This window comes from Cavia porcellus, unplaced genomic scaffold (assembly GCF_034190915.1).
Source record: "Cavia porcellus strain 051 isolate PalLab524CR breed Dunkin Hartley unplaced genomic scaffold, mCavPor4.1 scaffold_3, whole genome shotgun sequence".
Taxonomy (NCBI): domain Eukaryota; kingdom Metazoa; phylum Chordata; class Mammalia; order Rodentia; family Caviidae; genus Cavia; species Cavia porcellus.
In genome coordinates this window covers 105,595,620-105,622,183 of record NW_026947486.1, presented here as the reverse complement: position 1 = coordinate 105,622,183, position 26,564 = coordinate 105,595,620, and the positions used below count along the sequence as shown (strand labels likewise).

Here is a 26,564-nt window from a genome sequence, read left to right as displayed (position 1 = left end):
GCATCTTTTAATTTGTTCCATTGATCTTTCGGTCTGTTTTTTTTTTTTTTTTTTTTTTTTTTGCTAGTTCCACACTGTTTTTATCACAGTAGCTTTATAGTATAATTTCAAGTCAGGGATTGTGATGCCCTGTGTCTTGTCTTTGTTGCCCACGATTGCCAGTACTATTCTGGGTCTCTTTTAGTTCCAGATAAATTTTAGGATTGTTTTCTCTGATTCTATGAGGTATGCTATGGAAATTTTGATTGGGATTGCATTGAATCTGTATAACAGTTTTGGAAGTATGGTCATTTTTATTATATTGGTTATTCTTACCCATGAGCACAGGATATCTCTCCATTTTCACAATATTCTTACAAAATTTTTGTCTTCGTATCTTTTCAATTATTGACAGATGGGTGATGAAATTTCTGACTAAAATTGTGGATTTGTCTTTCTCCTAACAGCTCCATTGGTTTTTGCTTCATGTATTTTGAAGCTCTGTTATTATATTCACAAACATTTAGGATCATTCCCCTAAATGAACTTCTTACTATCTAGTCATATTCTTGGCTCTGAAATCTACTTTATCTAAATTTAAACATCTTTTTTAAAATCAGTATTAGCATGGTATATCTTTTTCCATCCTTTGGCTTTTAGTATATTTATACTTTTATATTTAAAATTTGCTTTCCTGTAGGCAGCATATGGTTGGCTCTTTGTTTTTTGTTTAATTTGGTTTCATGATGTTACTTCTAAATACAATGTCTAGATTATTTACATTAATATGATTAATCATAAGGTTAGATTTAAGTCTACCATGTTGGTGTTGTTTTCTCTTTCTCTCATTTGTTCTTGGTCTTTCTCCATTTTTACCTTTTTTTTTTTTTTTTTTTTTTTGGTATCAGGAATCAAAGTCAGGACCTTGTGCTTGCCAGGCGGGCACTGTGCCACTGAACCATATCTTTGGCCCATTTCTTCCTTCTTTTGGATTATTTTTTGTCATTCTATTTTAACTCCTTTACATTTGTCATATTTTTGTTACTCACTGAATTTTAAAAACCTTTATATAGTCACTTAAAAGCAGCCAAATAAGAATTATAACTAAATCTATCAAAAGTTTCTATTACTGAGCTCAATTCAAAAACCACCCTGTAACCTTTTTTTGGTACTGGGGATTGAACTCATGACCTTGTACTTAACAGGCAAGCACTTGAGTCACTGAGTTAAATCTCTGGCCTATCTCCTATAATTTTTCCTAACATAATTTTTCAAATTCCATTTGGCACTTAATGTTATTGAGTACCTGCTCTCTATGCAGATATTAGGCCAGCTGCCTAAACACATGTTTGCACTTAGGTGGTTTTCATCAATGTGTCTCATCTTCCAGGCTGGGTAGACCTACAGTTCTAGGTGGGGGGGACAGATGGCAAGATCGCAATTTACCCCAAAATGAAAGGTCAGGATTATTTATTACTGATTAATTCCAGCAATACTCGTCCCTGCTCTAGAGCTCTGTGGGCATGAGCTCAGGGAACCCTCACCTACCCCTGGATCCATGCAACTGCTCCAGCTGTGTGGTGCCAGGGCCTGAGAGGTGGGGCCTGGGGCGGCCTTAATTCCCTCTCCCTCCTGTATATCTGAGCCCTGTCCAGGTAACACATTGAATTTTAACCCTTAGAGAATTTGTGATCTATGTGTTGAACTAAAAATCCCCTATCCCACTGCTGCTATAATTTCTTCTGTTGTTTCTTTCATAAATATGTTAGATCCTCATCTATTTCCTATAGATCATACCATGTAGTGTTTCATGATCATCATGACTTTATGAGACTGATTTTTATCCAGTTTTCTACTTGTTGTCAAGCTATCAATCAGACATTTAGAATTTAGACTCATGGTTATTTCCGAGTTTCCCTTAGCTGTCCAACTTGGGCAGCCAGCTTTTCTTCACCCATGTTTATTATACGTATTTCATGAAATCTGCCAGTGTTTAAAGTGCGAGGAGCTTGGTGGATTTGGTTTAGGTAGAAATCGTCATCCTTAAAGAAGCTTTATTGACGCTAGTCTTTCAAAGTGAAACATCCTTCCTTATGTTGTTGTCGTATAAATTGATTTGGTTGATTTGTTTTACTGTTTTAGGAGGCCGGGGAAAGGACAATGCCTGGATTATTACATTTCCAGAAAACTGCAACTTCAAATGTATACCAGAAGAAGTAATAGCAAAAGTGCTCACTTATCTGACATCTATTGTGCGGTATAGTATTTTACTACATAGTTTGAATTTGCTTTATATTAAATGTTCATTTGAATGTAGTAACAGAAAAATGGTGGAATATAGCTATTATTATCAGCTAATTAATTATATTAATATGAATTCTAAATTGATATTAGAATTATTTGGAACTAAAATCTCTTTAAAGTGGAAAGTTTAAAAAACTGCATTAGAGTTTTTTATGCTGAAGACAGTTTTTTTTGTCTTTTTGAGACGGTTTCTTTTTTTAAATTTTATTTAAAGAAAACAAAACAAAACAATAAAAGGGTACAAGTAATAAAGAATTTCAAAAAAAATAAACAGTAAGAAATCACTAGTTAATAGATTACATATTGTCATCTTAGAAAGAGTTGTTCAAATTACAAAATTAAAGCATACAAAATGGACATTCAAACAGTGAGACTGCAAACAGTTGTGTTCAGTGATCCAACAAAAACTCAGTAATATGGTCATCTGTCTTACACACCTAAACACACTTGCAGTTGTGTCCTTTAGAGCACTTTCTTTTCCTCTCTTTTTTATAATAACATTTACACATTTTGGGTTTTATTACTCCTACAGTTCTTATTACTTTTTGAGATAGGGTTTCACTATGCAGTTCAGGCTGGCCTGGCCTCAAACTCACTTTGCACTTGAATTCCTTTTGTAGCCGAAACTAGCCTTAAACTCCCAGCAGTCCTCTTACCTCAGCCTCCTGAGTGCTGAAGACAAAGTGTTTAAAGGGAGCATCTTCCAGTTACCTGGAAGAATAAGAAAAGGAATCTAGGGTGGTGACACTTGAAGAGCCTCATGAACTAAAATCAAGTCTTGGAAGAGTGAATTTATAACATACTTGTTGAAGCTGAAAGGTGATCTTTGTAGAACAAATAAAAGTTACATTATCCATTAAACTCACTTTCCTCAAGGAACAGACTTGAGATACAAACATGTATTTAACAATAGTTTTCTGAGTGAATTGATTCTTAGCTTTTGATGAATTACCATGAAAAGTTAGATATGGCATTATGAAGGATAGCAATCTTTGGGTTTCCCATGGCCAAGACTTCAATATTCTAACTCCATTTTAGCAAGACATGTTCATTACATCATCCCTTTCCTATTTAAATATTGGCAGTAGTGCTGAACATAAAAATTTTAGAGTGTAGAGGAACAGAGAATAAAATTGGTTTTTAAAGATAGCACTTGTAATAGATTTTCAAATCTAACTCTGTCTTTAAATACCAAGTGAGAATGAAATATTCAAAAATAAAGACCTACGTAGCAGATTTGGGTTATTATTAACAGAAAATTATTATTTTCCCTTACCTTACAGGCAAAATGCATCTGACTGTCAGTTTACACTTATTCTGGATCGAAGATTGGATACGTGGTCCTCTCTCAAAATCTCTCTACAGAAAATCTCAGTGAGTACCTATGCACTCTGTAGTAATTACTTTTGTTTTACATTATACTTTTTGTTTTGGGGGTATGGATTATTTGGATATTGATGGAGATAGTAAAAAAACATGAGCTAATAAGAGAAAATACAAAGAAGGTTTTGTGGAGTGGACTGTGGCCAGCAGCTCCCCAAATGTCAAACTGAATTTGAAGGAACAGATAGTTAGTGGGTCAGGTTAGGAATGAGCAAAGTCTCATGGTTCTGTATGTCTTTCAGAGCAAGGCAAATTTTTGTAGGATTTTAAAAAAAAATGAAAACGTCCATGTCATATACTCATGGTATGCAGAAAAATATAAAGAAGAAAATTTAAAACAATTAGTAATCCACTTGTATCTGGTAACCTAAGCAACCATTTTGAAGATTACAATATGCAATGTAACAACCATTATTAAATTCCTGACATCTTGGTTTGAAATCCTGTATCACTATTTTTGTTATGTAGTTGTTGTTTTGCTTTTGTTATTGTTTTTGTTTGCTTTTTGTATTTTTTTTCTCTCTAAGAAACAATAGTAATCTAACCACCCACAAATAAGCACATTGTAACACTTTGGCTGGTGTACATCTTTCTACACTTGTTTATTTCCTAGGAAAAGGTAGAAAAGTAAGTCACCTATGAAATGATGTATCTCCCATACTGGAATCTTGTTCCCTTGCTTCCCAAGCTAGACACAGAGACAGAGGCAGAGGCAGAGGCAGCCAGAGAAAGTAACAGTGTTGCTAAAAATAGTAACATGAGAAATTCAGTTGTGTCCACAGTCAAGATGGTTTTTACCCTATTAGGCTGTCAGGATGCAGTCACATTGTTCAACACAATCAGGTGTGGTGCATCCTTGGAATCCCAGCAGTCTGGGAGGCTGAGACAAGAAGATCTCAAATTCTAGCCCGGTTTTGGCAATTTAATGACCTGATAAAACTATCTTAAAATAAAAGAACACTCTGGGGATATAGTTCAGTACACAGTACCTAGGTTCAATTTCCCAATAACCCCTCCTCTCCAAAATGAGAGAGAGGAGGCGCTCACAGCCTCCCTCTGAGCTGACAGGATTGGAGTTGTGTGTGGAAATTTCACGTGGCCCACTTCTTTTATCAGACCAAAGTTGCAGGGAATCAATATGATTTTTTTCTTTGAAGTTCCAACATCATCAACCACTTGAAATTTTTTCTTTGTATTTAACATTTTTCTTGTTTCAATAACTATGTTCTAAAATCAGAGAACTCAGCAATGTATGATCCAGTGGGGAGTTAAATTTTTAACTGATCCATAAAAACTTAAAAATTATACCTATTTGGGGAGTACTACATAACGTTTGGATACATGTATACATCATATATAGGAATATAGAAATATTTCCTCAAAGATTTATCTTTTATTTTCAGTGAAAACACTCCAAAGATTTTCTTGTAGTTTTGTTCATTCTTCGTTTTTTATTTCTTGGTACACATTTGCAGTCCATACTGAATACATTTATTGTGGGGAGTTTGCAAATGTACAAATGCATCTGCATTCTGTTTTCAGTTCTCTGTTTAAATTCATTTCCCCTTCCATCTCCCTCCATCTCTCATTCACATTTGACAAAATATCACTCGAATATCTCCTATCTTTTATTTTGCTCTGTATTTATATTTTGAAAGAGGCAGTACATTATGGTTACTTAGAGTCACCCCGCCATGCAGCAGCACGGCACAGCTTCCCACTATCATCAGAAAGCACCTGCCCCCAGGACTAGAACTCACATGGTAAGATGAATGAGACCATTATCCATATCCAGTGTGAGTTTCCTCATCTTGAGTGTTAGCAAAGTGGTGTTTCTTATTTATTTGTTTAAAAAATCTGTTTAACTATAAACAACAAAAAAGATTACTAGAGCCCAACATGTTACTAAAATAAGATGGAAAATTTTTCCTTTGTATATTTTTGCTTTTTCAAAAGCATTTGCATTTACTAACTAGTGCTGATTCTCCTCAGCTCCTACTTAAGTACTGTACGTAGCTATCACTAAAATTACCCCATGGATGAGGAAATTAAATTTATATTTGCACTTTGGGAAGGTTATGCGATGAATCAAAAGTTAAATAGTCAAGAAACCAAATGATCCAGAGCAAAAATTAGAATTTCATAAATTCCTTTTGGTGCCCTTTCTACCTGCTATTTTCTATCATTTTCCAAATGGCCTATGGGTGCAGAACTAAGTTCAATGCTTTTTAGCAAAAGCTAGACTTTCTTTGGAGTGATTAAATCTGTCTTTCATAGATTATTGAACCCTTTTATTGGGGTGAAATGAAAGTATTCCCCTTGTGGCTTTTTAGGTTGGTCTTTGGGTTTGTTGAATTTATTTTGGTTTATGCCAATAATTAATACTTTTCTATTAAATAGAGCACTTCTTGCAAGAAAACATTTTTTACTTCCTAGCTTTTATACCTTTGGGCAGCACTGACCAGCCTGATTAAACTAATTTTCATTGTCTGAGTAATCAGCACATGGTGCTAGTCCTTTGGCATCAGTGTTTTTGGTATCAAGTTTTGTAGCTATTAATCAAATAATTTACTTGGAGCAGAGGTCTTTTTTTCCATAACAGAGGCATGTAAGAATAGGTCTCTGATCTTACCTATTAAAGGTCAATAGAGGAGCAATGATTCTATTCTTGGGCAGGGCTGCTCCCCTTCCTGTGTACCTAGGGATGGTGAGATTTCACTGTATGCACGGTAAAGAGCTCAGAACTTAAAGTCCTTTTCTTTTCTTTTCTTTTCTTTTCTTTTCTGCCAAACCAGTGGCACTGGTCAAGCATAGGGGATTCTTGTGACATGTAACTGGCTATAGATTGTTTAGCTGTGTGTCTTTTGAATATTTTAAATATATCTGTTTTTGATATAATTTCTCTGCACATACTCAACAGCACATTAATTACATATCAGCCATCAATACCTTTGGTCCCTTAAATAAAGGTAAATACTGGAGTAATGTCAAGAGCAAAAGTTGGCATTCAGAAAGGGTTTCTGGTGAAAGGTACCATGTGTAGACAGGTAACTCTGGTGTATTTCTTTAAATGAGTGTCCATGAATTAACCATATAATTCAGTGTGAAGATCTGAACTTAGGATTCCAAACTAAGTGAAAGCAGTTAGGTTATGCTTCATAACTAATGAGAGGACATATTTTAAAAATGATTATTGATTTGACTCATAATTGTACATACTAATGAGACACCATGTGATATTTTGATTTATATATACATTGTGTAGTGATCAAATCAGGGTAATTAACATTATGTCATCTTAAACATTTATTATTTTTTGTGGTGGGAACATTCAAAATTCTGTCTTAAAGTTATTTAGCGGAAAGTTGATTTGGGAAAAGATCTTGTCCATCTTAGAAAATATATGCATTCTTTGTAGATTATTATCAGGACCAAATAAACTGTAACGTTTTCTAATGCTTCAATCCAGAAGACAATTTAACAAAAAGGAATAGCGTGCAGAACTGAAGTGGAACTTACAGATGCAGAGAGGACAGGGCCAAAGGGATCAGCTAATACTACCTTCACAAAGATTCCTAACATTCCACCTTAAAAATCCAGTTGCGCAGAAGAGAAAGCCAGTCCCATCCACACTGCCCGGAGGAGAGTGGGTTTTTCCTTCCTCCACTCCCAGAACTGCCTGATTCTCTTGGGCTGCCCAGTGCAAGCTAATCCACAAGGTTCAATCAAGCTAAGTAATTGGGGAAACGTGTCAGCTGCGAATTACCATGAGCAGCAGGGAAGGATCTGTCAGCTGACTAATCAGGGATAGTGGTTTTTTTTTTTTTTTCTAGCGTTGCCACGGTGTTGATGGAAGCCGCTAAGGTAGCTTTGTTTGATAGAGATTTTTGGATGCCGTTTTTAAAAAAAAAAATCCTCCCCCAAGAAGCAGCTCATATTTCATCAATGTTGCATTGACAATTGGAGAAGAAGAGTGTAATTGTGTATAGGCGAGATGGCAGAAGCAAATCCCCCGAGAGGCAAGATGAGGTTCAGAAGGAATGCGGTAAGGGCTCTGCCTGCAGTCCTGGAAAGCCTGTTCCCAAGTTCAAGTGCAGAGATGCTGCAGCAGGGTGCTGTGGCCCAAAGTGCTGAGTGGGGCTTTTAAGGACAAACGGAGAGGACGGAGTCTTGTGTTTGCATGGGTTGCATTGATGTGATTACTGTGAAACCGGACATAGGGCGATTGAAAGAAGTGGAGGAGGGAAAAAATATCATTTCAAAATCGAAATGCCATCAGGTTTATGGAAGAGCATTGTTAATTATGTCATTTTCTTAAAAATATGTTAGCAATTTGGAATCATTTGGTAGCATAGCTTTAAATAATGACTTAAAATAATATCTAACAAAAGAATTTACCCTTTCTTTGCCCATGGTCAAGTATAGTATGAGATCGTGGATAGGGCTGGAGGCAATTTCATCAGCACTTACGCAGGCAGCTCTCCTTGGCTGTTACTATATAAGTGAAAAATTTGAAAGTAATGATTTTCAATCATTATGGATTCAATTCTTGATCAAGCATAAACTTTAATTTAAAAGATACAAAATTCTAGCCTATTGACAACTTTTTCTTTTAAGGGAAAGGAAAGTGACTCACTTTTTAATATGGGCTAGAATTTGGAAATTCCTCCTCTCAGATACATTTCAAACACTTCTACAAAAATGTTCCCATCATTCATTCATTCATGTATTAAGTTACTCAGAAAACTGCTAACATGATTTTCAGAGCTATTTTGGGAAATGTTAAAATAACACTAGCTAATATAACAGCAAACTTATCAGTAAGATTTTAAATGCCACTCTTTTTCTTTCAAAATTTAAGATGCTAATGATGTTACAGCTTAATGAAAACTTGCTCACTATAAAAAGTTAGGTTAAAATTGGCCATACTGAAAGGTAACATATTAAGTCAAAAGTAAGATAAGGAAATTAAAATTTCACTGTTGTTGAATGACAGGAAGCATCAATGGGTGAGTAAATGATTTATTTTCTAATAAAACAGCACCAAAGCCTTTTTTAAAATTAGTTAAGATACAATTCTTTATTTGGACAAATTATATATTGAGCTCTACACATGATTTTGTATTATGACAATAGCTTTAGACACTTAACAGAAAATTTATGTTGCATCAGAAATGTCTGTGTACATGTTTTGAGTATCATATGGAACTGGTATTAGCACTTTTATTATCAAAAGTAACTGGCTTGCACTTTTAGAAAAGTTCTGTATAAAAGTTATGTAGATAGATGTTTTCTTAGTGCCAAAGTTAATTTCATATATATATATATATATATATATATATATATATATGTTAATATCCACACAAATAAATATACAGGCTTTTATTGAGTAGACATATCTTGCACTGTGCTCCATGTAATAGCTTACAGGGGTAATTAAGGAATGGCAGCTGGGCTGAAAGCGTTGTCAGTCTAGTAGAGAAGGTGGGATATGCTCGTAAATAACTGTTTTAGAAGAACTTCCAGCTGGTGGGAAAGGCCTTAAAGAGGAAGAGATGACATTTGTTGGGACTTTAAATAAAAGTGTACGAATTTTACCTTTTCTATATTTTTCCCTTATAAATCATTTTCTTTACGTGACTGATAGGAAGAGAGGTGCTGAGATGAAATAGATTAGATTACTTCCAAAGTCCAGAACTATCATGACAGGAAAGTTGGCTTAGCTTACAAGGATAAACCTTGATCAGAGAGTACAAGTTGAACCCCAGCTAGTGACAAAAGTGTTCCACCTTCAAGGATCTCCGGAGTTAGGCAGATCCTGGAGCTGACATAGGTTTAAAAGGATTGTCCAGTGGAATTTAAAGTCCCTAAGAGGGGATTGAACTGGTTGCTGGGTGGAAATTGCAGTGACTGTAGTTAAATGAGAGGAAGAGATAAAAAGAAAAAAATATACAACAAAAATGACAAACCAGGAGGAAGGAGTATTTTCGGGACTGTCGTGCTCCTGAGGTCACTTAGTAAGTTGCTTGGCAACATGTGAAGTAATTCAAACTTTCTGTACCTTAAAAGTACGGACATAAGGAAAGGATGTGAAAGTGATTCATGTCATTGAAAACTATTCTCTCTAGCCCCAGCATATACTGTAGAGATGCTTGAGACCTTACCAGGATCAATCATATATTAACATCCCAACATTATACTCTGCCATGATAGTAAATCATAATGGTTTCCATTCAGTGGGTTCCATAATACTAAATCATTTCCCATAACTTGCATGAAATGTTATTATCGGGCCCATTTTATAGAGTCAAGGTCAAGTCATCTCTAATGCAGACAGTAAATCAGGGTATGCATTCAGTGTATGAAATGCTAAGTGTCTGGAAAGAGCTTGCCCTTGGGATCCAGACAGACCTTAGTGTCCCTGCGTGTGAGCCGTGCTTCAGTTTGCTCATCTGTAAAGAGGGAGCAGTACTGACTTTACTGCGCATATGACAAGCCTAGCATGCATGTAACAGCTTTCAGGCAATGGTCCCTCTGATTGTTGCTGCCTTTCTCCACCCTAGAGGTTAAAAAAAGAAAAGCTATAGGGATAAAAATTGTGTTTATAGTTAGTAAATAAAATTTCTGTCTCGCAAGGATCTTCAAGCATTTTAAATGAAATGACTACTGAAACCTGTGAATAGGTTCCTATACAAAGGAATGTTCACCAAGGTTGCTTTCTGGACTTTAACAGAGCATCAGTGCAGCAGGTGTATGTCTATTGTAGTGTTTATCACTGTTGTGACTGCTGAGAGACCGTGTACCCAGGCAGTGAGGCAGGTGGATTGAGTAAGAAGGGGGAATGGCTTTCTAGAAGCAGAAGATGATAGGAAGCTTGTTTCGTGCTTGATTCCTTGAAGAGCCAGTAAGAGCTGCTTGCAGAGGGCTGGGCTGGGGCCTTGTGCAGGGATTGGACACAGGCTTTGGGCCCTGTGGTGATGGGCAGCGTATTCCATTTTGGAGATATGCCTCTAAGCAGTCACATGTTGCAAGTCCAAAAATAATGCTTGTTTCCTCTTTTATGCAAATTCGTTTTTTTTTTTTCTTTTGGAAAAAAAAAAAACCTCAACAAAATAAAATAAGATTAACCCTTGACCATATCCCTTTGCTTTTTGAAAAGGGAGCCAGACATGATTTGTGCTTTTAGAATCTGGAGTTTGATTTTGGGTAGAACAGAAATTGTGCTTCTTCATGTTTATATAACCATACAGATTAGAGATTCTTAAAGCAGCATACCAAAATATTTAGAAATGTAGTCTTCTCAAACCAACATGGGAAAGCTCATGATTCTGAGTTATATTTCCTCTGATGATGCGTCCTTCAGAAATGGTATGCTGTTTGATTGTTCATTCAAATGCTAGCTTTTGAATGGATTACTTTGATATTTTTATTGTTAGAAATATCTGTATATGGAGCAAACTCACTTTCTCTGTATACTTATATGTATGCCCACATGCACATGTGCAAACTAATCTTAAATCTATATGGCTATGACCAATAACTTAGCTCACCTGCTTAAGTGCCTGCCTGGCAAGTGTGAGGTTGTGAGTTCGATTCATGGTACAAAAAAACAAAATCCACATGGCTTGTCAGGTTAAACATTTTTAAGAATGCTCTGTCCTATCCAGATCCTCATATGAATGTGAGAATCACAGAAAGGGACATAAATGCATTATTCAGATTGAGATAGGTTTTTGATGAGACACGTGAAGCCTTTTCATTCAGAGGTTGCAAGCTGGCAGCGCACGGATGTGTGTTTCCACTATACATTGTTTTAACAAACTTTCAATCAGTTCCCCATTATTTAAAAGCCTGGGTTTCACATAGAAGTCTGGGTTTCTGGTCTCTTTTGAGAACAACTATTGGCTAGTGGCAGACCCATTTTCCCACATGGCAACATGTAGCTGGAGCTGGCTGGTGAGTGCATCCCTTTTCCCATGCTCTGTGGTCACAGTCCTCACTGTGTCCTATTGGTCTCACCATACAGCCAGGGTGTCAGTCTTCACTGCCACCTCAGTGAGGCGGTGCTCACTCACAATCTGCCAGCTTCACATTTACACTGTCTAACAGCGTGAACATTCAGGGTTGCTGCCTTCGCTTTAGGCTGTAGCTTAGAGTTTTAAACTTGAACCTGATCCTTACATTATCCCATTGCGCTTCTCAAAAATACTTCTGGTTTTGCAGTCGAGTGAACCTGACCTTTAATTCTGGCTTTTGTAAGGTAGAAAATCTTTGAACAATTACTCAGCCTCACAAAACTTCAGTGTGTTGTGTTTCTATTGTTGCTATAACAGAATACTACAAACAATGGAGTTAGTAGATTAAAACAATATACATTTATTATTGTGGTACTAAAAGTCAAAAATCCAAGGTGAGTCTCACAGGGTTAAAATCAAGAAGTCAGCCAGAGGTGCTGGCAGCACATGGGATGCTGAAGCAGGAGGCTCACTATGAGTTGGAAGCCAGCCCGAGCTACATGATGAGACACTCACAAAAACCAGCCAACCAACCAAGGAACCAACCAAACAAACAAACAAGAAGCCAGAGAGGTGTGCTAGTGTGTGCCTACAATTTCTGCTATTCAGGAGGCTGAGACAGGGGCATCCAGAGAATTAGTGCTTTGGGCAACATTGTGAGAGAACCTATTTAAAACAAAAGTCAGCTTGCTGTGTTCCTTCTGGAGCTTCTAGAAGAGAGTCTTATTTTCCTTGACTTTTTTAGTTTCTAGAGGCTATCCACATTCTTTGATTTATTACCCTCTATCACTGTGACCTCTGGTGCTGCCATCATACCTCCTGTCACTCCTGCTTTCTTCTGTTTGGGGTGCTGGGGATAAAACCCAGGACCTTTTCCATGTTACCCAAGCACCTATCACTGAGCTGTTCCCTGGACTTCTTTCCTCTGTTAATAAACATCCTTGTAGTTACATTGGTCCCACCCTGATAATTAAGGACAATGTCATTTCAAGATTCTCAATCACATTTATAAAGTTCCTTTACCATGTAAAGTGACATAGCTGTAGGTTCTGCAGACGTGGATGTGTTGGGGAGTTTATTACTCTGTTACAGCACTCAGTTCTTTAACTGTGAATGAGGAAAACAGAACCTCTTGCTTATAAATACTTCATAGCATTATGATAATATTATGACCAAAATTCTCAGCATAAACATTCAGCAAATAATGAGATCCTCAATCTTGTACTGTGATCCAATCTCCTTTCCCTACCTTAAGGCTTTGAGAAGCCAGATAAGTGTATCTCCTGTAACCTGAATAAATTTTTCCTGAAGTAAAGCTATGAAAACAGTCATTCATATCAAGTTGTAAATTCATTTTTATTATGATAGTTTGACAAGAAGCTATTAAGGTTTGGGATTGAAAAATCAAGTATATCAGATTCACTTGTGGGCATGAGGAATTGCTACAATGTACCAGGTCTGAACGGTATAATTTGGTTTTCTAAAACAACTGACAAATCACATGAATTTGTTCGAGTGCCAGCAAATTCCTTAGTAGCTGCATAACTATTGCCCCCAAATGGCTACTAAATTTCAGAGTAGTTATTAGGTTAGCAGACTATCTAGGAAGATAATTCTAAAATTGTTTTATAATGAAGAGCATTTTAAAAGTAATTATACAGACAAGAAGTGACGTTTTCATCCTTTGATGGTACATTTTCTTTAAACATACTGACTTCTGGGGGCTTATTGTGATGAGTAAATCACTAAACACTGTGAAGGAATTAAGGAAAAGAATGGATGACAAAATAACCAGAAAGCTTTACTGCAGAGGGATCTGATTAAAATGCAGAATTATCTGTAGAAGGAATTTATAGCGCTGTCCATGTTTGAGATAAACCACTTTATCAAGTGCAGTAATGACTGACTTAGTAAACATTCACCATAAAATCCCTGGCTATGAGCAGCCAAAAACTCTCTACTTCTGCCTGACACCGCTTCTCTGCTGCTTCTATGGGCAGTGATTTTGTTTCTCTCTCTTATTTTGTTCCTGATATGTGGTCAGCTGTCTATGGTCCTAGGTGTTGGGACAGCCTTGCTATTTGAGAAATGGTAAGGTAGAGACCACGGCCTTATCTCAGGCATAGAATTGTCCCATGGCCCTCTCTGCTCCCATTGCTTCCTCTCATCCCTTCGTTTCCTGACATGATCCGGGCCTTGAAGCTTGTCAGCCCTATGGCCTTGCTTCTAGAGAATTCTTAAAAGACAGTACCAGAGATTAGGAAATTCAGAGAGAAAAAGATAATGAAGCCTAGAGTCCCTGAAAGAATAAAATTAATTGTGCTATAAAAATTGATATAAGTATGATGCCTACAAGGTAGTTAAGTATGATAAGTATACTGGTAATTTACCCAGGAGAAGGAAAGGCTTAACTCACCCATTCATTCCAAGTAAATGAACTAGAAACAGAATCAATGATCTCATCCTAAAAATAGGCCCAGAGTCCCCATCAGTCCCTGTCAACTTCTCCTGCTAAACAAAACATTGTCAACATTTCTAAAGTCTTCCACAGAAACTTACTTTTACTGTACCCCCACATGATCTTGGACTTGAAGCTTATCCGCCCTATGGACTTGCTTCTAGAAAATTCTTAAATGACTGTACTGGAAATTATGAAATTCAGGAAATGTACTTGTTTTTAGGCCCAAAAATCCATGATAAATTTTAAAAACTACCTTATTTATGTTTTTAGAGATGGCAAAGTACTTTTATGTTCATTATTTCTTTTAATTCTTGAAATAACTATGGGAAATATGCACCATGGTTAACATCAAATATATTACATATCGTATACATATTTGAGGATGGAGTATTCATTGTCTTGAGAACTCTGTCATCTTCCTTCCATTTTTGTGTACATGTTGACAATATAATCTTTCTCCAGTATCAGGGGTCAGGCTACCAGTAGCTCTGGACTGATATCTTCAAAGTTTCCTTTCCTCAACATTAGATTGAATAAGCCTAAACTGGATTAGATTCCTGCTTACTTCTCATTTGCATGCTAACACTTCTAATTACCACTAATTATTGTGTGTTGGAACGGTGGAGTCATGCAGGAAGATAGCTGTCCCATTTGGAATAATGCTTAGAATAATAACAGGGAGACCTGGCTTCTCAAAAGAAGGGAGACGTTAACAGAGATGCGGTTGCTTAGGAGAATTGTGTGTAGGCAGTCATCCTAATATGAGTCTGTTTATAATCACTGTTTAATTTATTGATTTAATTTTGTGCTTTTTTCATTGACTTATTTGTGACAGTCTCATTCAGTGCCCTTTCCCTTCCTGTAGTTCTCATTACCACTTAATAGTTTACGATTTTTGGCACTCTCTCAAGTTGCATTTTATAGTCCCTGTTTGTGAGTGTTATTTTTCCAGGAGTTTAAGTCTTAAAATTCCGCGAAAGTTATCTTTCTTTCTTTTTAATAGATCCTACTTTTTACTTTAAAATCCACAACAGAATTGAGCAGGAAGGACAGAAAATCCTCATAAATGATTTGCCTTTGAAATAGCTTGTTGACTTTAGTCTTCTAGCTTTGGTCAGTTGCTAGAATTGCAACATGCCTGAAATCTAAGCCTGTCTGAAACCCTTTGGATATACTTTTGTTTATCATGCCTTAATTTTCCCCTTGAGGCTGACGATGCTATACTCCTACTCTAGACTTTTCCCCTCCTTATCTGTACATAGAGCTGTCTGATTACCTCCATCTGGATGTTCTGTGATCCTTGCAACCCCACACTTCTGTGAAGGGGACTCAGAATCTTGCCTTCCTCCTTAAAATCTACTTCACTTGTTTCTCGTCTCTGTGAGGGTTGCACCATTCACCTGGTTACTCAAGCCTCAAATCTTGAAATTGATTTGAGTCCCTCTTTTCTCATCAAGACTATTCAGTCCTAAAGTCTTCCTGATTATACCCCCTAAATGCTACCTTTATTCCCACTGTCTTTGCTCAAGGTTAGGACATCTGATTTACATTACTACACTAGCCACCTCTGCCAGCCTCTTAGTTCATCTGTCTACTTCAGCTGTTGTCTCAATCCAGTCTTTGTAAAATGCACCTCTGAGCAGATGGAGTATGTAGCTCAGTGGGAGAGTACTTGCTGAGGACTCTGGATTTGACCATCAGCAATACAAGCAAATTTTTAAAAATACAAATCTGGCCATGTGGTCCTGCTGCTCAGAACCGCCTACATATTCCCTTTCTCTCTAGGAAAAAAATCTTCGTCTTTCCTAATGTAATTCCTGCCTGTCTTTTGACGACATCATCTTGCTTTGTCACCAGCATCATTTTCCTCTGGCTTTCTTGCCTAGGATTTTTCAAGAGGTGTCAGCTTAGTGATTAAGAGCACGGATTTAGGGACATATCAGTTTCATGAGCTCTTGCAAACTATACTTAAACTCCCTGAATCCTACTTTATTTGTAACTCTAACTCCTTTATATGAAGAGAAATTATGAATTTGTTAGCATAATACCTACCATAGAATAGACAGTATGCGATGATTTATTACTAGTATTACCAGACCATACTATGGCCACTCCTCAGTAATTGTCTGTCTGGATAGTTCTTTCATCTAAATCTCTTTGACTGCCTACTGTACACCAGCACTGTTCTAGAACCCAGAGAAACAGTGATGAGCTAGAATGACATTCTGATCCAGTAAATTCTGGTTTGCGATTTAAGACCCTTTTGACCCTATAGGTCTAGTATGCTATGTATTATCACTTCTCTTGTATAGTATTATACTTCATTTTATTTTACTTATCAATGTACCATACTTTAGAGTTAATGATTATTAATGAACTCTGCTGTTGGATTTTTTCATCTGTGTGGAGTGCAGACCAGCTTTTATTGATTCGTGTTCCTTCAGTCCCTAACAGTGCCTGGTAATATTTCATTTAAGTACATGTAAGGGACGCATAAAAGATGTTTAGTGAATTCTTTGCATGAAAAAAAATTATGATTCCATAATACAGTTTTCTAATGTTGTTTAGTAGAAGTAATAGTATTTCCAGGTTCTTTGGCTTTTAGGGGCTAACCTAGGAATCCACCTACTAACTCTGCTGGTTTTTATAGGAAACAAATGCAATTTGAGGTCAAATATAGTATGATAGTAGTTTTAAAACAGACACATAAACTAACAGGATAGAATAGAGAGATTAACTCTTGCAATTATATAGCCAATTGATTTTCAATAAAAGGTAACCAGAGCGCATGTTAGAGAAAAAGTCTCTTCAGTAAAAATAGATGTACATAAACAAACAAATGAAATCAGTCTCCCACCTCTCACCATATATAAAAATTAATTTAGAATGGATCAGGGGCCTAATGTAAGGCCAAAAGCTAGGAAACTATAAGAAGAAAACAGAGGAAACATTGGTATAGGCAAAGATATTTTTGTGCCTATAACCTCAAGAACACAGGCAAGAAAAAGAAAAAAAATCAGATGAGTGAGGTTATACCAAACTAAAAACCTTTATGGTAAAGGAAATAATGGACAAAGAAAAGAGACAATCGACAGAGTGGGATGGACATCTTTGCTAGCTATTCATCTGACAAGGAATTAATATACAGAATACTGAAAAACGTCTCACAGACAAAAACCAAGCAGTGCAATTAAAATGGAGAAATGATCTGAATACACATTTCCTACACAAATGGCCAAGTGTGGTGGGGCATGTCTACAATCCCAGTACTTGAGAGGCTCAGAGAGGGAAGATTGCCACAAGTTCGAGGCCAGCCTGGCCTACATATAGCAAGACCTTGTCTCAAAATGAACAAGCAAAAACAACAAAAAAAGAAGATAGTCAGCTGAGTAACATGTATGAAAAAAGGCTCGATGTCACTAATCATCAAGGAAATGCAAATCAAAACCACAATAAGATATAATCTCATCCAGCTAAATTGGCTATTATCTAAAATTCTGGCAGAGATATAAGGGAAATTCTTTTTTTTTTTTTTTTTTTTTTTTTTTTTGTCTTTTTCATTTTTATCGGTACCGGGGATCGAACTCACGACCACCTGCTTGCAAGGCAGGTGCTTATGCCGCTGAGCTAAACCCCCAGCCCCCGGGAAATTCTTATATATATATATTTTTTGTCTTTTTCATTTTTATCGGTACCAGGGATCGAACTCACAACTGCCTGCTTACAAGGCAGGCACTTATGCCACTGAGCTAAATCCCCAGCCCCAATTCTTATATTCTTAATGTGAATAAAAATTAGTACACTCCCTGCAGAAAATAGTATGATATTTTTTCAAAAATCTGAAAATAAAACTGCCATATGATGCAAAAATACCATTTATTTAAAGGACCTGAAATGATTAGAACAGAGACCTGCATGCCTATGTTTATTGCAGCACCGCCAAAGATGGCTATGATATGGAACCAACCTTAAGTGTCCATCAACAGATAAGTAGATGAATGTGATACATATAAACAATGGAATATTATTCAGCTAAGAAAAAGATGGAATCCTGTCACTTGTAACAACATGGATGGAAAGACATTATATGAAGTGAAGTAAATGAAGCACAGAAAGATCAAGACTACAAGTTCTCATTGATAGGTCCTAAAATTTCATTACATAGAAGAGTAGAACAGAGGCCATTAACAGCTAGGAAACGAAGATTTGGAAAGGGAGAGAGAGGTCCTATGATTGGTACCAAAGGGTGGTTAGAGAAGAGGATAGTTCTACTGTCATATAGCACATCAGCTAAACTATGTAGTGATGAATTATACATTTCTAAATAACTAGAAGAGTTTGAAGGTTCCAACACATAGAAATGATAATATTTCAGGAAAAGGAAATGATAATTACCCCGATTTGATCATTTCACATTGTATACAGTTACCAAATTATAATATTGTACTCCACAAAAGTACAATTTTATTTCAGTTAAACAATAAAAACAGCAGGATGTGGTGGCAGACACCTGTCATCCCAGCACTCAGGAGGCTGAGGCCAGAGCATCGTTGTGAGTTTGAGACCAGCGTAGGCTACAAAGTGAGCTCAAGTCCAGCTGAACTTCAAAATGAGACCCTGTCTCAAAAATATAAATAAATAAACAAAAAACCCCCATGAAAATAATGTCAAAATAAAGCTTTAGAGTCTTAATTTTTTGTAACGTGGGATCTACTTATCTGGTGTGAGGAACACTGCAGGATCTGCCTGATAACCTTACATTATTTTTATTCGTATCACCATGATTTTAGATTTTATCAATATCTATTTTCGAAGTGTTGGCCCTTTACCGGCTTTTATGACTTTACAGGTTGTTGCTTTCAGTTACAGTGTTTTCTGCTCTGTGCTCAGTTAAGTGTTTTGCCAATTTGTTTTCTTTCTCCTTACAGGCTTCTTTCCCAGGGAACTTGCATTTGATTTTGGTTTTACGTCCCACCAGTTTTCTTCAACGAACGTTCACAGATATTGGATTTCGATTTAGTCAGGAGGATTTCATGGTCAAATTACCAGTAAGAGTGTCTGATTTAAATATTTTATCTCGAATTCTCATGGAAACTTTCTACCACGCTGTATGTTTTACATGTGCCCACATAGTATTTAAAAGAAAGTAAAATTAAATTTGCCTTCCAAAACTACAAATGTAAATAGCCAAAGACCTTCTGTTTATGCTGATAAAAAAGGAATAGACCAAGAAATTTATAACAAAAATCCTTTTAGAAATGCATATGTTTTTATATGTATGTGTATATATGTGTATGTTTGTGTGTAAAATCAGAAACTTTTATTTTTAGTAAAATTGAGTGTGTGTTTTATGTATTTGAACTCCCATGAACTCACATCCTGAGGTAGTGCAAAGTACCATGTTCTTTATTTTGAAAAGATATTTTTATATGTTCTTATTGTTAGGAATAGAATGCTAGTCAATCTTGATGTTTTTGGAAAGATCAGTCTCTCCTCATATATTATAAACAAGGATGAAAGTCCTTTTATTTTTTGTAAGTATAGCATTCGTTCACAAGCTGGTCCATGAACAATGAAAACTCTTAGATGAAACAGAAGTTAGCATTTTGGTTTCTATGGAAGCCAGTATTACTTTCTAGAGCAACGCTGTGTGACTAAAAACTGTGATTACCTGAAGAAGGTAATATATGTGTGGCGGGCCTGTGCAGGAGAGAATTGTTAGAACCACTTATACAAGCTGACTTTCTGGGAAATGTATGCTAAAGTTCATTTTACAGTTTAATGGAGGGATGTCATGAAGGACAGTTAACAGTATCTTTCTTGCTTATTTATATAGGTTGTTATGCTGAGCTCAGTTAGTGATTTGCTGGCATACATTGATGGCAAGCAGTTAACCCCTGAGTTAGGCGGCACCTTGCAGTACTGCCACAGTGAATGGATCATCTTCAGAAATGTATGTTGCTTTTGCCCTTACTGTAGAGCCTATAGTTTGTATTAGCCTTTATATCTAGTTCTAGAAAAGTTTCCTATTTGGGAAAAATAGATTTTTGGGGCTCCTACTTCTGAAATACATACGCAATTCAACCTCTTGATTTTCTTCCGTAGGAAATATCTAGAAATGACGAAGAGTCTCTGAGGATGGCCATTGAAGGAAAGGCCTAGGGAATAAGAACATATTCTGCCCTTCCCTTCCCATAGCCCTGTAGAAACAAAGGGTTGGGATTCAGTCCCTCGAATTTCTGAGTTTTAGCTATGTCACCTTGGACAATATACCTAACCTCTCAAAATCATAGCTCTCCCATTTATAAAATGGGAATAAGAATACCTTACCTCATTAGGCCTCTCTAGATGACTGTAACTAATGCCAGATATCTGGCTGGGTGCCTGGTAAATGGCAAACCCTCAATAAGTGCAATATCAACATCATTCATCTCATTGGCCTGGTAATATCCCCGAGGAAATTGCATTGGTTTTAGAGGTTTACAAATAGATGAGGGTCCTGTGCCTTCCAGGTGGGAGTCTGTGGTTTAAATATCTTGGCTTCAAATTCCAGAGACATGGAAACTGTTCTGAAGGAAATAAGAAATTTCATTAAATCAGGTTTGCATTTCAGCATCCCTATTTATCATCCATCCATTCATTTAACAATTCATTCAGCACTCATTCATTCATATGAAGGCGAAATGTCAAAATTAGCAATCCTGTAGTTAGGTTTTAGTAATCTATAAAGCCTAAAGAAAAGAGCAGATGCCTTGAGTTGCATGGTAAACTGGTGATTCATATGATTCCTACATCCTGTTCATCTTACTGTGAGTAGTAATTGATTTTGTAAGCAAAATAAACACAACCTTACTTGCTATTTTAGAGCAATAGAGCCTTAGGGGGTGACAATTTCAGATCTTCAGAAGTTGCCATGACTTGTTGCAACAACTTCTTTCCCCATTTCCTTAGATCATTATCCAGTTTGGAATGCTAATGCTTTTCATAGAGGATATGAAATAAATGGAAAGTTATTTTTCTATCATTAACCACCCTTTCAGAAGTAAATTTATTATAAAGCCGTTTTACCCATTGCAGAGTTTGATAAAAGAAGGAAAAACACTGATTTTCAAGAGCATGGAGTGACTTACTCACTACATGTAGTAACAAGTAGTTTTTTTTTATTCTTCTTTTTTGTCATTTTTGGTTTTTTTGCTTGGGATGGAACCTAGGGCCCTATGCATGGTAGAAAAGCACTCTACCACTGCACTGCATCTCCAGCCCCCAAGAAATAGTTTTCATTAGTGTCAAGAGAAAAAGTCCAGTGAGTTAGGAAAATGACACTCAAGAAGACTCTTAATCATGTTTTTAGTTTCTTAGAGGCTTAAATGCAAAGTTAGAGCTGATTGTTAACGGTAATACCAAACTACCTGTACAAAAGAGAGTTCATAGCATGTATGTTTGCTGTTATACCCAAATAAAAAGAAATATAGTTACTGTCAAAATGGTAGAATTTCCATAACAGAATCACTGGCTTTTCACAGGCTATAGAAAATTTTGCCCTCACAGTAAAAGAAATGGCTCAGATGTTACAATCCTTTGGAACGGAACTGGCTGAATCAGAACTACCCAACGATATTCCTTCAATAGAAGAAACTCTGGCCCTTCGTGCTGAAAGATACCATGTGTTGAAGGTCTGTCTGGTAGAATGTAGAAACAAGAGTTTTGTGTGGCCTTTCTTTTTCTAGAGTTTCTTGATATGTTCCTTTCACACTGATCACTGCTACAGAAAGACAAAAGATATGTATACACTATATAAAAACTATGAAATATATTTTATCAGCTAAGAATATACCAGCTATGTTGAATCTAAGGGTTCCTTTTGTTTATGGTGCATTATCTCATAAAATAGTTTATTTTAAATTAGATTATCATATAAATACTCCAGAATAATCAGTCTACTGCTGATTTTCTTTGAATCGCGTATTTTTTCATTCATGGAAAATTCCTCTTATTGAGAAAACATGGATAAGAGCCAAGTGTTGGACAGGTGTTCTGTTTTAACCCCATTGCCAGTATAGCATGACATAGGAGGAGCACAGTTGATGAGGAACTAGGAGGTCTGCTTCCTTAACCATGACTGCCTTGAACTAGAGTTATAACCAAGGCTAACATTGTTGAGTCAATTACAAGCTCTGTTGTCTGCAGAGTACTAATGTTTGATGTCTTCCTTTTTTCCTTCCTTTTGTTATTTTTAAGTTCTGTTTATCTTTGGTACTGGGGACTGAACTCTGGGGCACTGTACCACTGAGTTATATCTCCAGTCAGTCCTTTTTTTTTATTGTGGGACAGGGTTTCACTCAGTTGCCCAGGCTGGCCTCAGTCTTGTGTGCTTGACATTTTCTGTAGTAGACCAAGGGTAAGAAATTGATTTTGTTCTCTCACTCAGTTGTGCCTGGAGTGTTAAATTGTGAAAGGTTTGCAGACATGATTCTGATAATAAACAAGTACTTTTAGGGTCATTTTCCTCCAAAAATGGAAAAGCAATCTCAACAAGAGCAAAGCATTCAAATATTACTCCTCTCCTTAGTATAGTAATAGATGTTCTGGGTGCACTGACAGATTCCAGCTCTAGGAGAGCTGACATGTTTCTTAAGAGGAGAGAAGATGTGAATGTTTGAATCACAATCTAAAAGTAAAACTGTGTCCAACATAACAAAGCTCTGTTTCTCACAAACTGTGATGTTGGACAGCCTGCTTACCATGCTGTGTTTCACTTTTCTTACTTACACGATGAGGTTGATGATGCATGGATATCTTGTGTATGTCTTTTATGAAGATGAAATGCAGTATAGTGTGTAAGGAACATGCACCAATGTTTGGCGCAGAGTTGGCACTTTACAAGTCTTAGCTAGTTCTTTTTTGCAGTGCTAGGGATGGAACCCAGGAACTCAAACACACCAAGCAGACAACCCACCATTAAATGACACCCCAATTCCTTATATCCAAACTTTAGAGGCTCTTGGACTTCCTTAAAAAAATCTTACATTACTCCTAGATGTCTGAGATTTATGTCTTTTGCTCACTCCAAGAATACAGCCTTCTAAATAGAGGTATATTATTCATGTTAATGAAACCCAAATGTGAAGTAAAATATGACTTAAGGCAGGGATCGATTGGTAATAAATATTAGAAAGATATGTAGTTCCTGAATATACATTAAATATTCTTTGTCACTGTATCCTTCCTGGTGTGGGAGCTCTTACTGTTCTACTCTTGGTGGATTTGAGCACCCAAGTAGAGTAGAATGGAATAGGTAAAAATGGCTGTAAGCAGTATGTCATACGTCTGCCTGTAACAGTTTAATGAAATAATGATTAGAACATCCATTCCTATGTTCGGGGCTTCTAGGAGCTTCACAGCTTTTGGGGTCTGAAATGTGCCTTGAATTTCCAGACAGCTGCGAAAGCCAAAGGCCATTGTCCCCACTGGTGTTGCTATTCTACATGGCCAAGGGGTGTCTCTTCCTTCTCTTACAGCCACTGAGGTTGTGTTACTAACTGGCTGACGTATCCCATTCTCCCTTTGTGTAGAATGACATTACAGCTGTAACCAAAGAAGGAAAAGTTCTGCTGACGAATCTGGAAGTGCCTGATGCTGAGGAAGCTGCCAGTTCAAGCCTTGAGCAGCATCGAAATATAAGTGGTGAATGGCAAACGATTAATAAGTGAGTGGTTTTGTTTTTTTTTTTTTTTTTTTTTTTTTTTTGGTTTTGAGTTCAATTATTTTGTATTTTCAGATGCAGTTATCATTTCTTCCACAGTCCATCCAGTGTAAGCGTATTTCTGGACCTCTTAAGTCTAGGGACGTCTTCCCATGGCTGTCCTGCCGAGATTAGTTATGCTTGCGCAATTAAGTTCTGTGGTCACTGATTATCTGTGCTGGAACCGAGTGCTACAGCCTGTGATTGCCTTCTGTTCGAAACATGCAGACAAGCTTTATCTACATCTCTGCCACACAGGATATTGTTTTTAAGGAATTCTTTGACTTTTCTTTGTTCAGATTGCTGACTCAAGTACATGACATGGAAACAGCTTTTGATGGATTTTGGGAAAAACACCAATTAAAAATGGAACAATATCTGCAGCTCTGGAGATTTGAGCAAGACTTTCAAGAGGTGAGTTAAAACATTTTTTTTCTATAATTTCTTTTCACTACACCAGAGGGTCTTTCTCCTTGAGTATAAGAAATCCTGTCTTGTCAGATCTCCTTACAGGCTAATATAAGTAAATCTTAGTGTACAATGGACAAAACCTTTACTAAACTTCTAGTATATCTCCTCTTCAACTTTTTTCCAGTGAGAAAGTACTTAGGTGCCGACCTGTGTGATAGGGACAGAAATACTGTCTACCTTGGGATTTTTTATTCAGAATTACTTTAGATATAATGTACTCACAGGCTATGTGGTAGAGTTCAATCATAAGCTCCCTCTTGGTTTTAAAATCCCACATATCTATGCTGACCTTGTGATCTAACAAACTTCTTTTCTGGTTCAGGAATCTGTTTCTATAAAGAGCCTGATAGATGCAACTGAATCGTGTTTGGTTTCACATTGTTTAAGAGGTTGAAAGTCTATTCCAGTTGGGCCCTTCTGGACAGTCCACTGTATGTTGTCAAAACACATGGTTTCATTTTTTCCATTTCCATTGCCGTCCCACCCAAGCTCCTCACGGACCGCCGAGTATTAGATGGAGCTCACCACAGAAAGCTTTCTTTCCTTTCCTTGTATGTCTAGCTCATTTCTTACCGGGAGTGGCTCACTTGCTATTTCCTTTGTTCTAGAAGAATTAGATATGGACGGACCCCTGCCTTCCAGACACAGGCTTAGTTCCTACCAGCCTTCTCCATCCTTTCATTCAAACAGCTTTTGAGATGCCATGTTTTCCATGAAGCCTGACTTAAAGAGAGAGTAGTTTAAATTGTTCTGGGTCCATCCAGGTAATCTGTGTCTCTCTTCCTTCTCCAACCCCAAAGTCACAGAAGAGCACTTTCCTGAGCATACCAGCTGTGTATCTCTTGCATGTCATTTGCAGCCATTCTGCATTCTTGTTCTGTGGTTATAGTTTGTTTTCTCCAGTCATTGCTGTCTCTAATCAGTGTAGTTTATCTTACACTGTAATCTCAACAATTCAGTCTGTATATTCTCCCAGGGTTAACTTGATATTTTACCTCATTTGTGTGTATGCATTTTTTTTCTGACAAACGACATTTTTTTCTGACCCATTTGAGAATAACTTGTGTATTTTCTTATTTCTTTCCCCTAAATGCTTCAATCATTTCCTGATAATAAGTATATTCATTCACAGTACAGTTATGAAGTTTGGTACGTTTAACAACAATATAATACTTTTATATTATCTACCATCCATATTCCAATTGTGTCAATTGGAATATGGAATAAAAATGTCCTTCTTAACACCTTTTCCTTTCAATGCAATGTTACATTAGGTTGTCTTGTTTCTTTAGTCTTCTTGAATACAGAACATTTCTATGTTCTTCTTTTGTCTTTTATGACCATAACAGTTTGAAGAATAGTCTTAAAAATAAGATTTCTTCAATTTTAGTTTGCTTGATATCTTCCCATGATCAGCTTAGTCTATGTTTAACCAATGAGAACACTACCCAGTGATGTGCCCTTCTCATGGTGTCACATCTGGAGGTGGCTAATGCTCACCTGTCCCTTATGGTTGATATGGATTTTGATTAACCAGAGTGTTTTGAATTTCTCTACAGTATACTTACTCATTCTTCACCCCTTATAAGTAGTAGAACACATGTGGGGAGAAAATATAATGAATGCAAAATATCTTGCTCCTTGTGAGAATTTCCATGGGTCTTTTGCAGAAGGCAGGGAGACCAAGAGATAGAGGGAGAAGGGAAGAAGGGAGGGGAAGGGGATGTAAAAAGAATGAAGATGTGTTATGTACGTGAGCCTACAAGGAATTGAATCATTATGCACTGCAAAATAAAACTAAACAAAAGGAAAATTATCCATAGATTTAGCATATGTTAATGATTCTCTCCTGAGCCAATCTTTACTGTGTGGTAGCAGAATGATGATTTTACATTTATCCTTCCTCAGTAAGCATTGTACTAAAGCAAGAGCCTTCTTTTTTCTCATTTATTTGATCTATGGATTATTAATAGTTTATAATTTATTACTGTTCTTAATGCTGTTGTTTCTCAAAGCTGGCTATTCTATCCGTGCATTGTCCCAACATTGAAAAAAATCATTTTCTTTCTGGCATAGAGATGTTATACAAGCTCATCTTGTATCTGTTCTGTGTTGATCCCAGGAACAGAAACTTTTCTGCATAACTCTGTTTTTACCTCTGGAAAATTATATATAAAAAAAGATCTGGGGTCTGGATATGCTAGTTGCT

At 36.7% G+C, this 26,564-nt stretch overlaps 1 protein-coding gene across 8 annotated transcripts in view; it reads left to right on the top strand.

Moving 5' to 3' along the window:
- Positions 1-26,564, top strand: part of Mcf2 (MCF.2 cell line derived transforming sequence) — a 99,582-nt gene that overhangs the window by 41,380 nt on the left and 31,638 nt on the right. For 6 of the 8 annotated variants that reach the window (XM_063246467.1, XM_063246470.1, XM_063246469.1 and 3 more), the window contains exons 3-9: positions 2,122-2,236; positions 3,567-3,657; positions 19,071-19,190; positions 19,979-20,095; positions 21,666-21,815; positions 23,715-23,848; positions 24,184-24,298. In XM_063246467.1, the coding sequence (XP_063102537.1) occupies positions 2,122-2,236; positions 3,567-3,657; positions 19,071-19,190; positions 19,979-20,095; positions 21,666-21,815; positions 23,715-23,848; positions 24,184-24,298 (842 nt within the window). Of the gene's footprint in view, positions 1-2,121; positions 2,237-3,566; positions 3,658-7,282; positions 7,712-19,070; positions 19,191-19,978; positions 20,096-21,665; positions 21,816-23,714; positions 23,849-24,183; positions 24,299-26,564 lie in introns of those variants that run through there. The other 2 variants (XM_063246472.1, XM_063246473.1) reach the window with 2 other exon arrangements.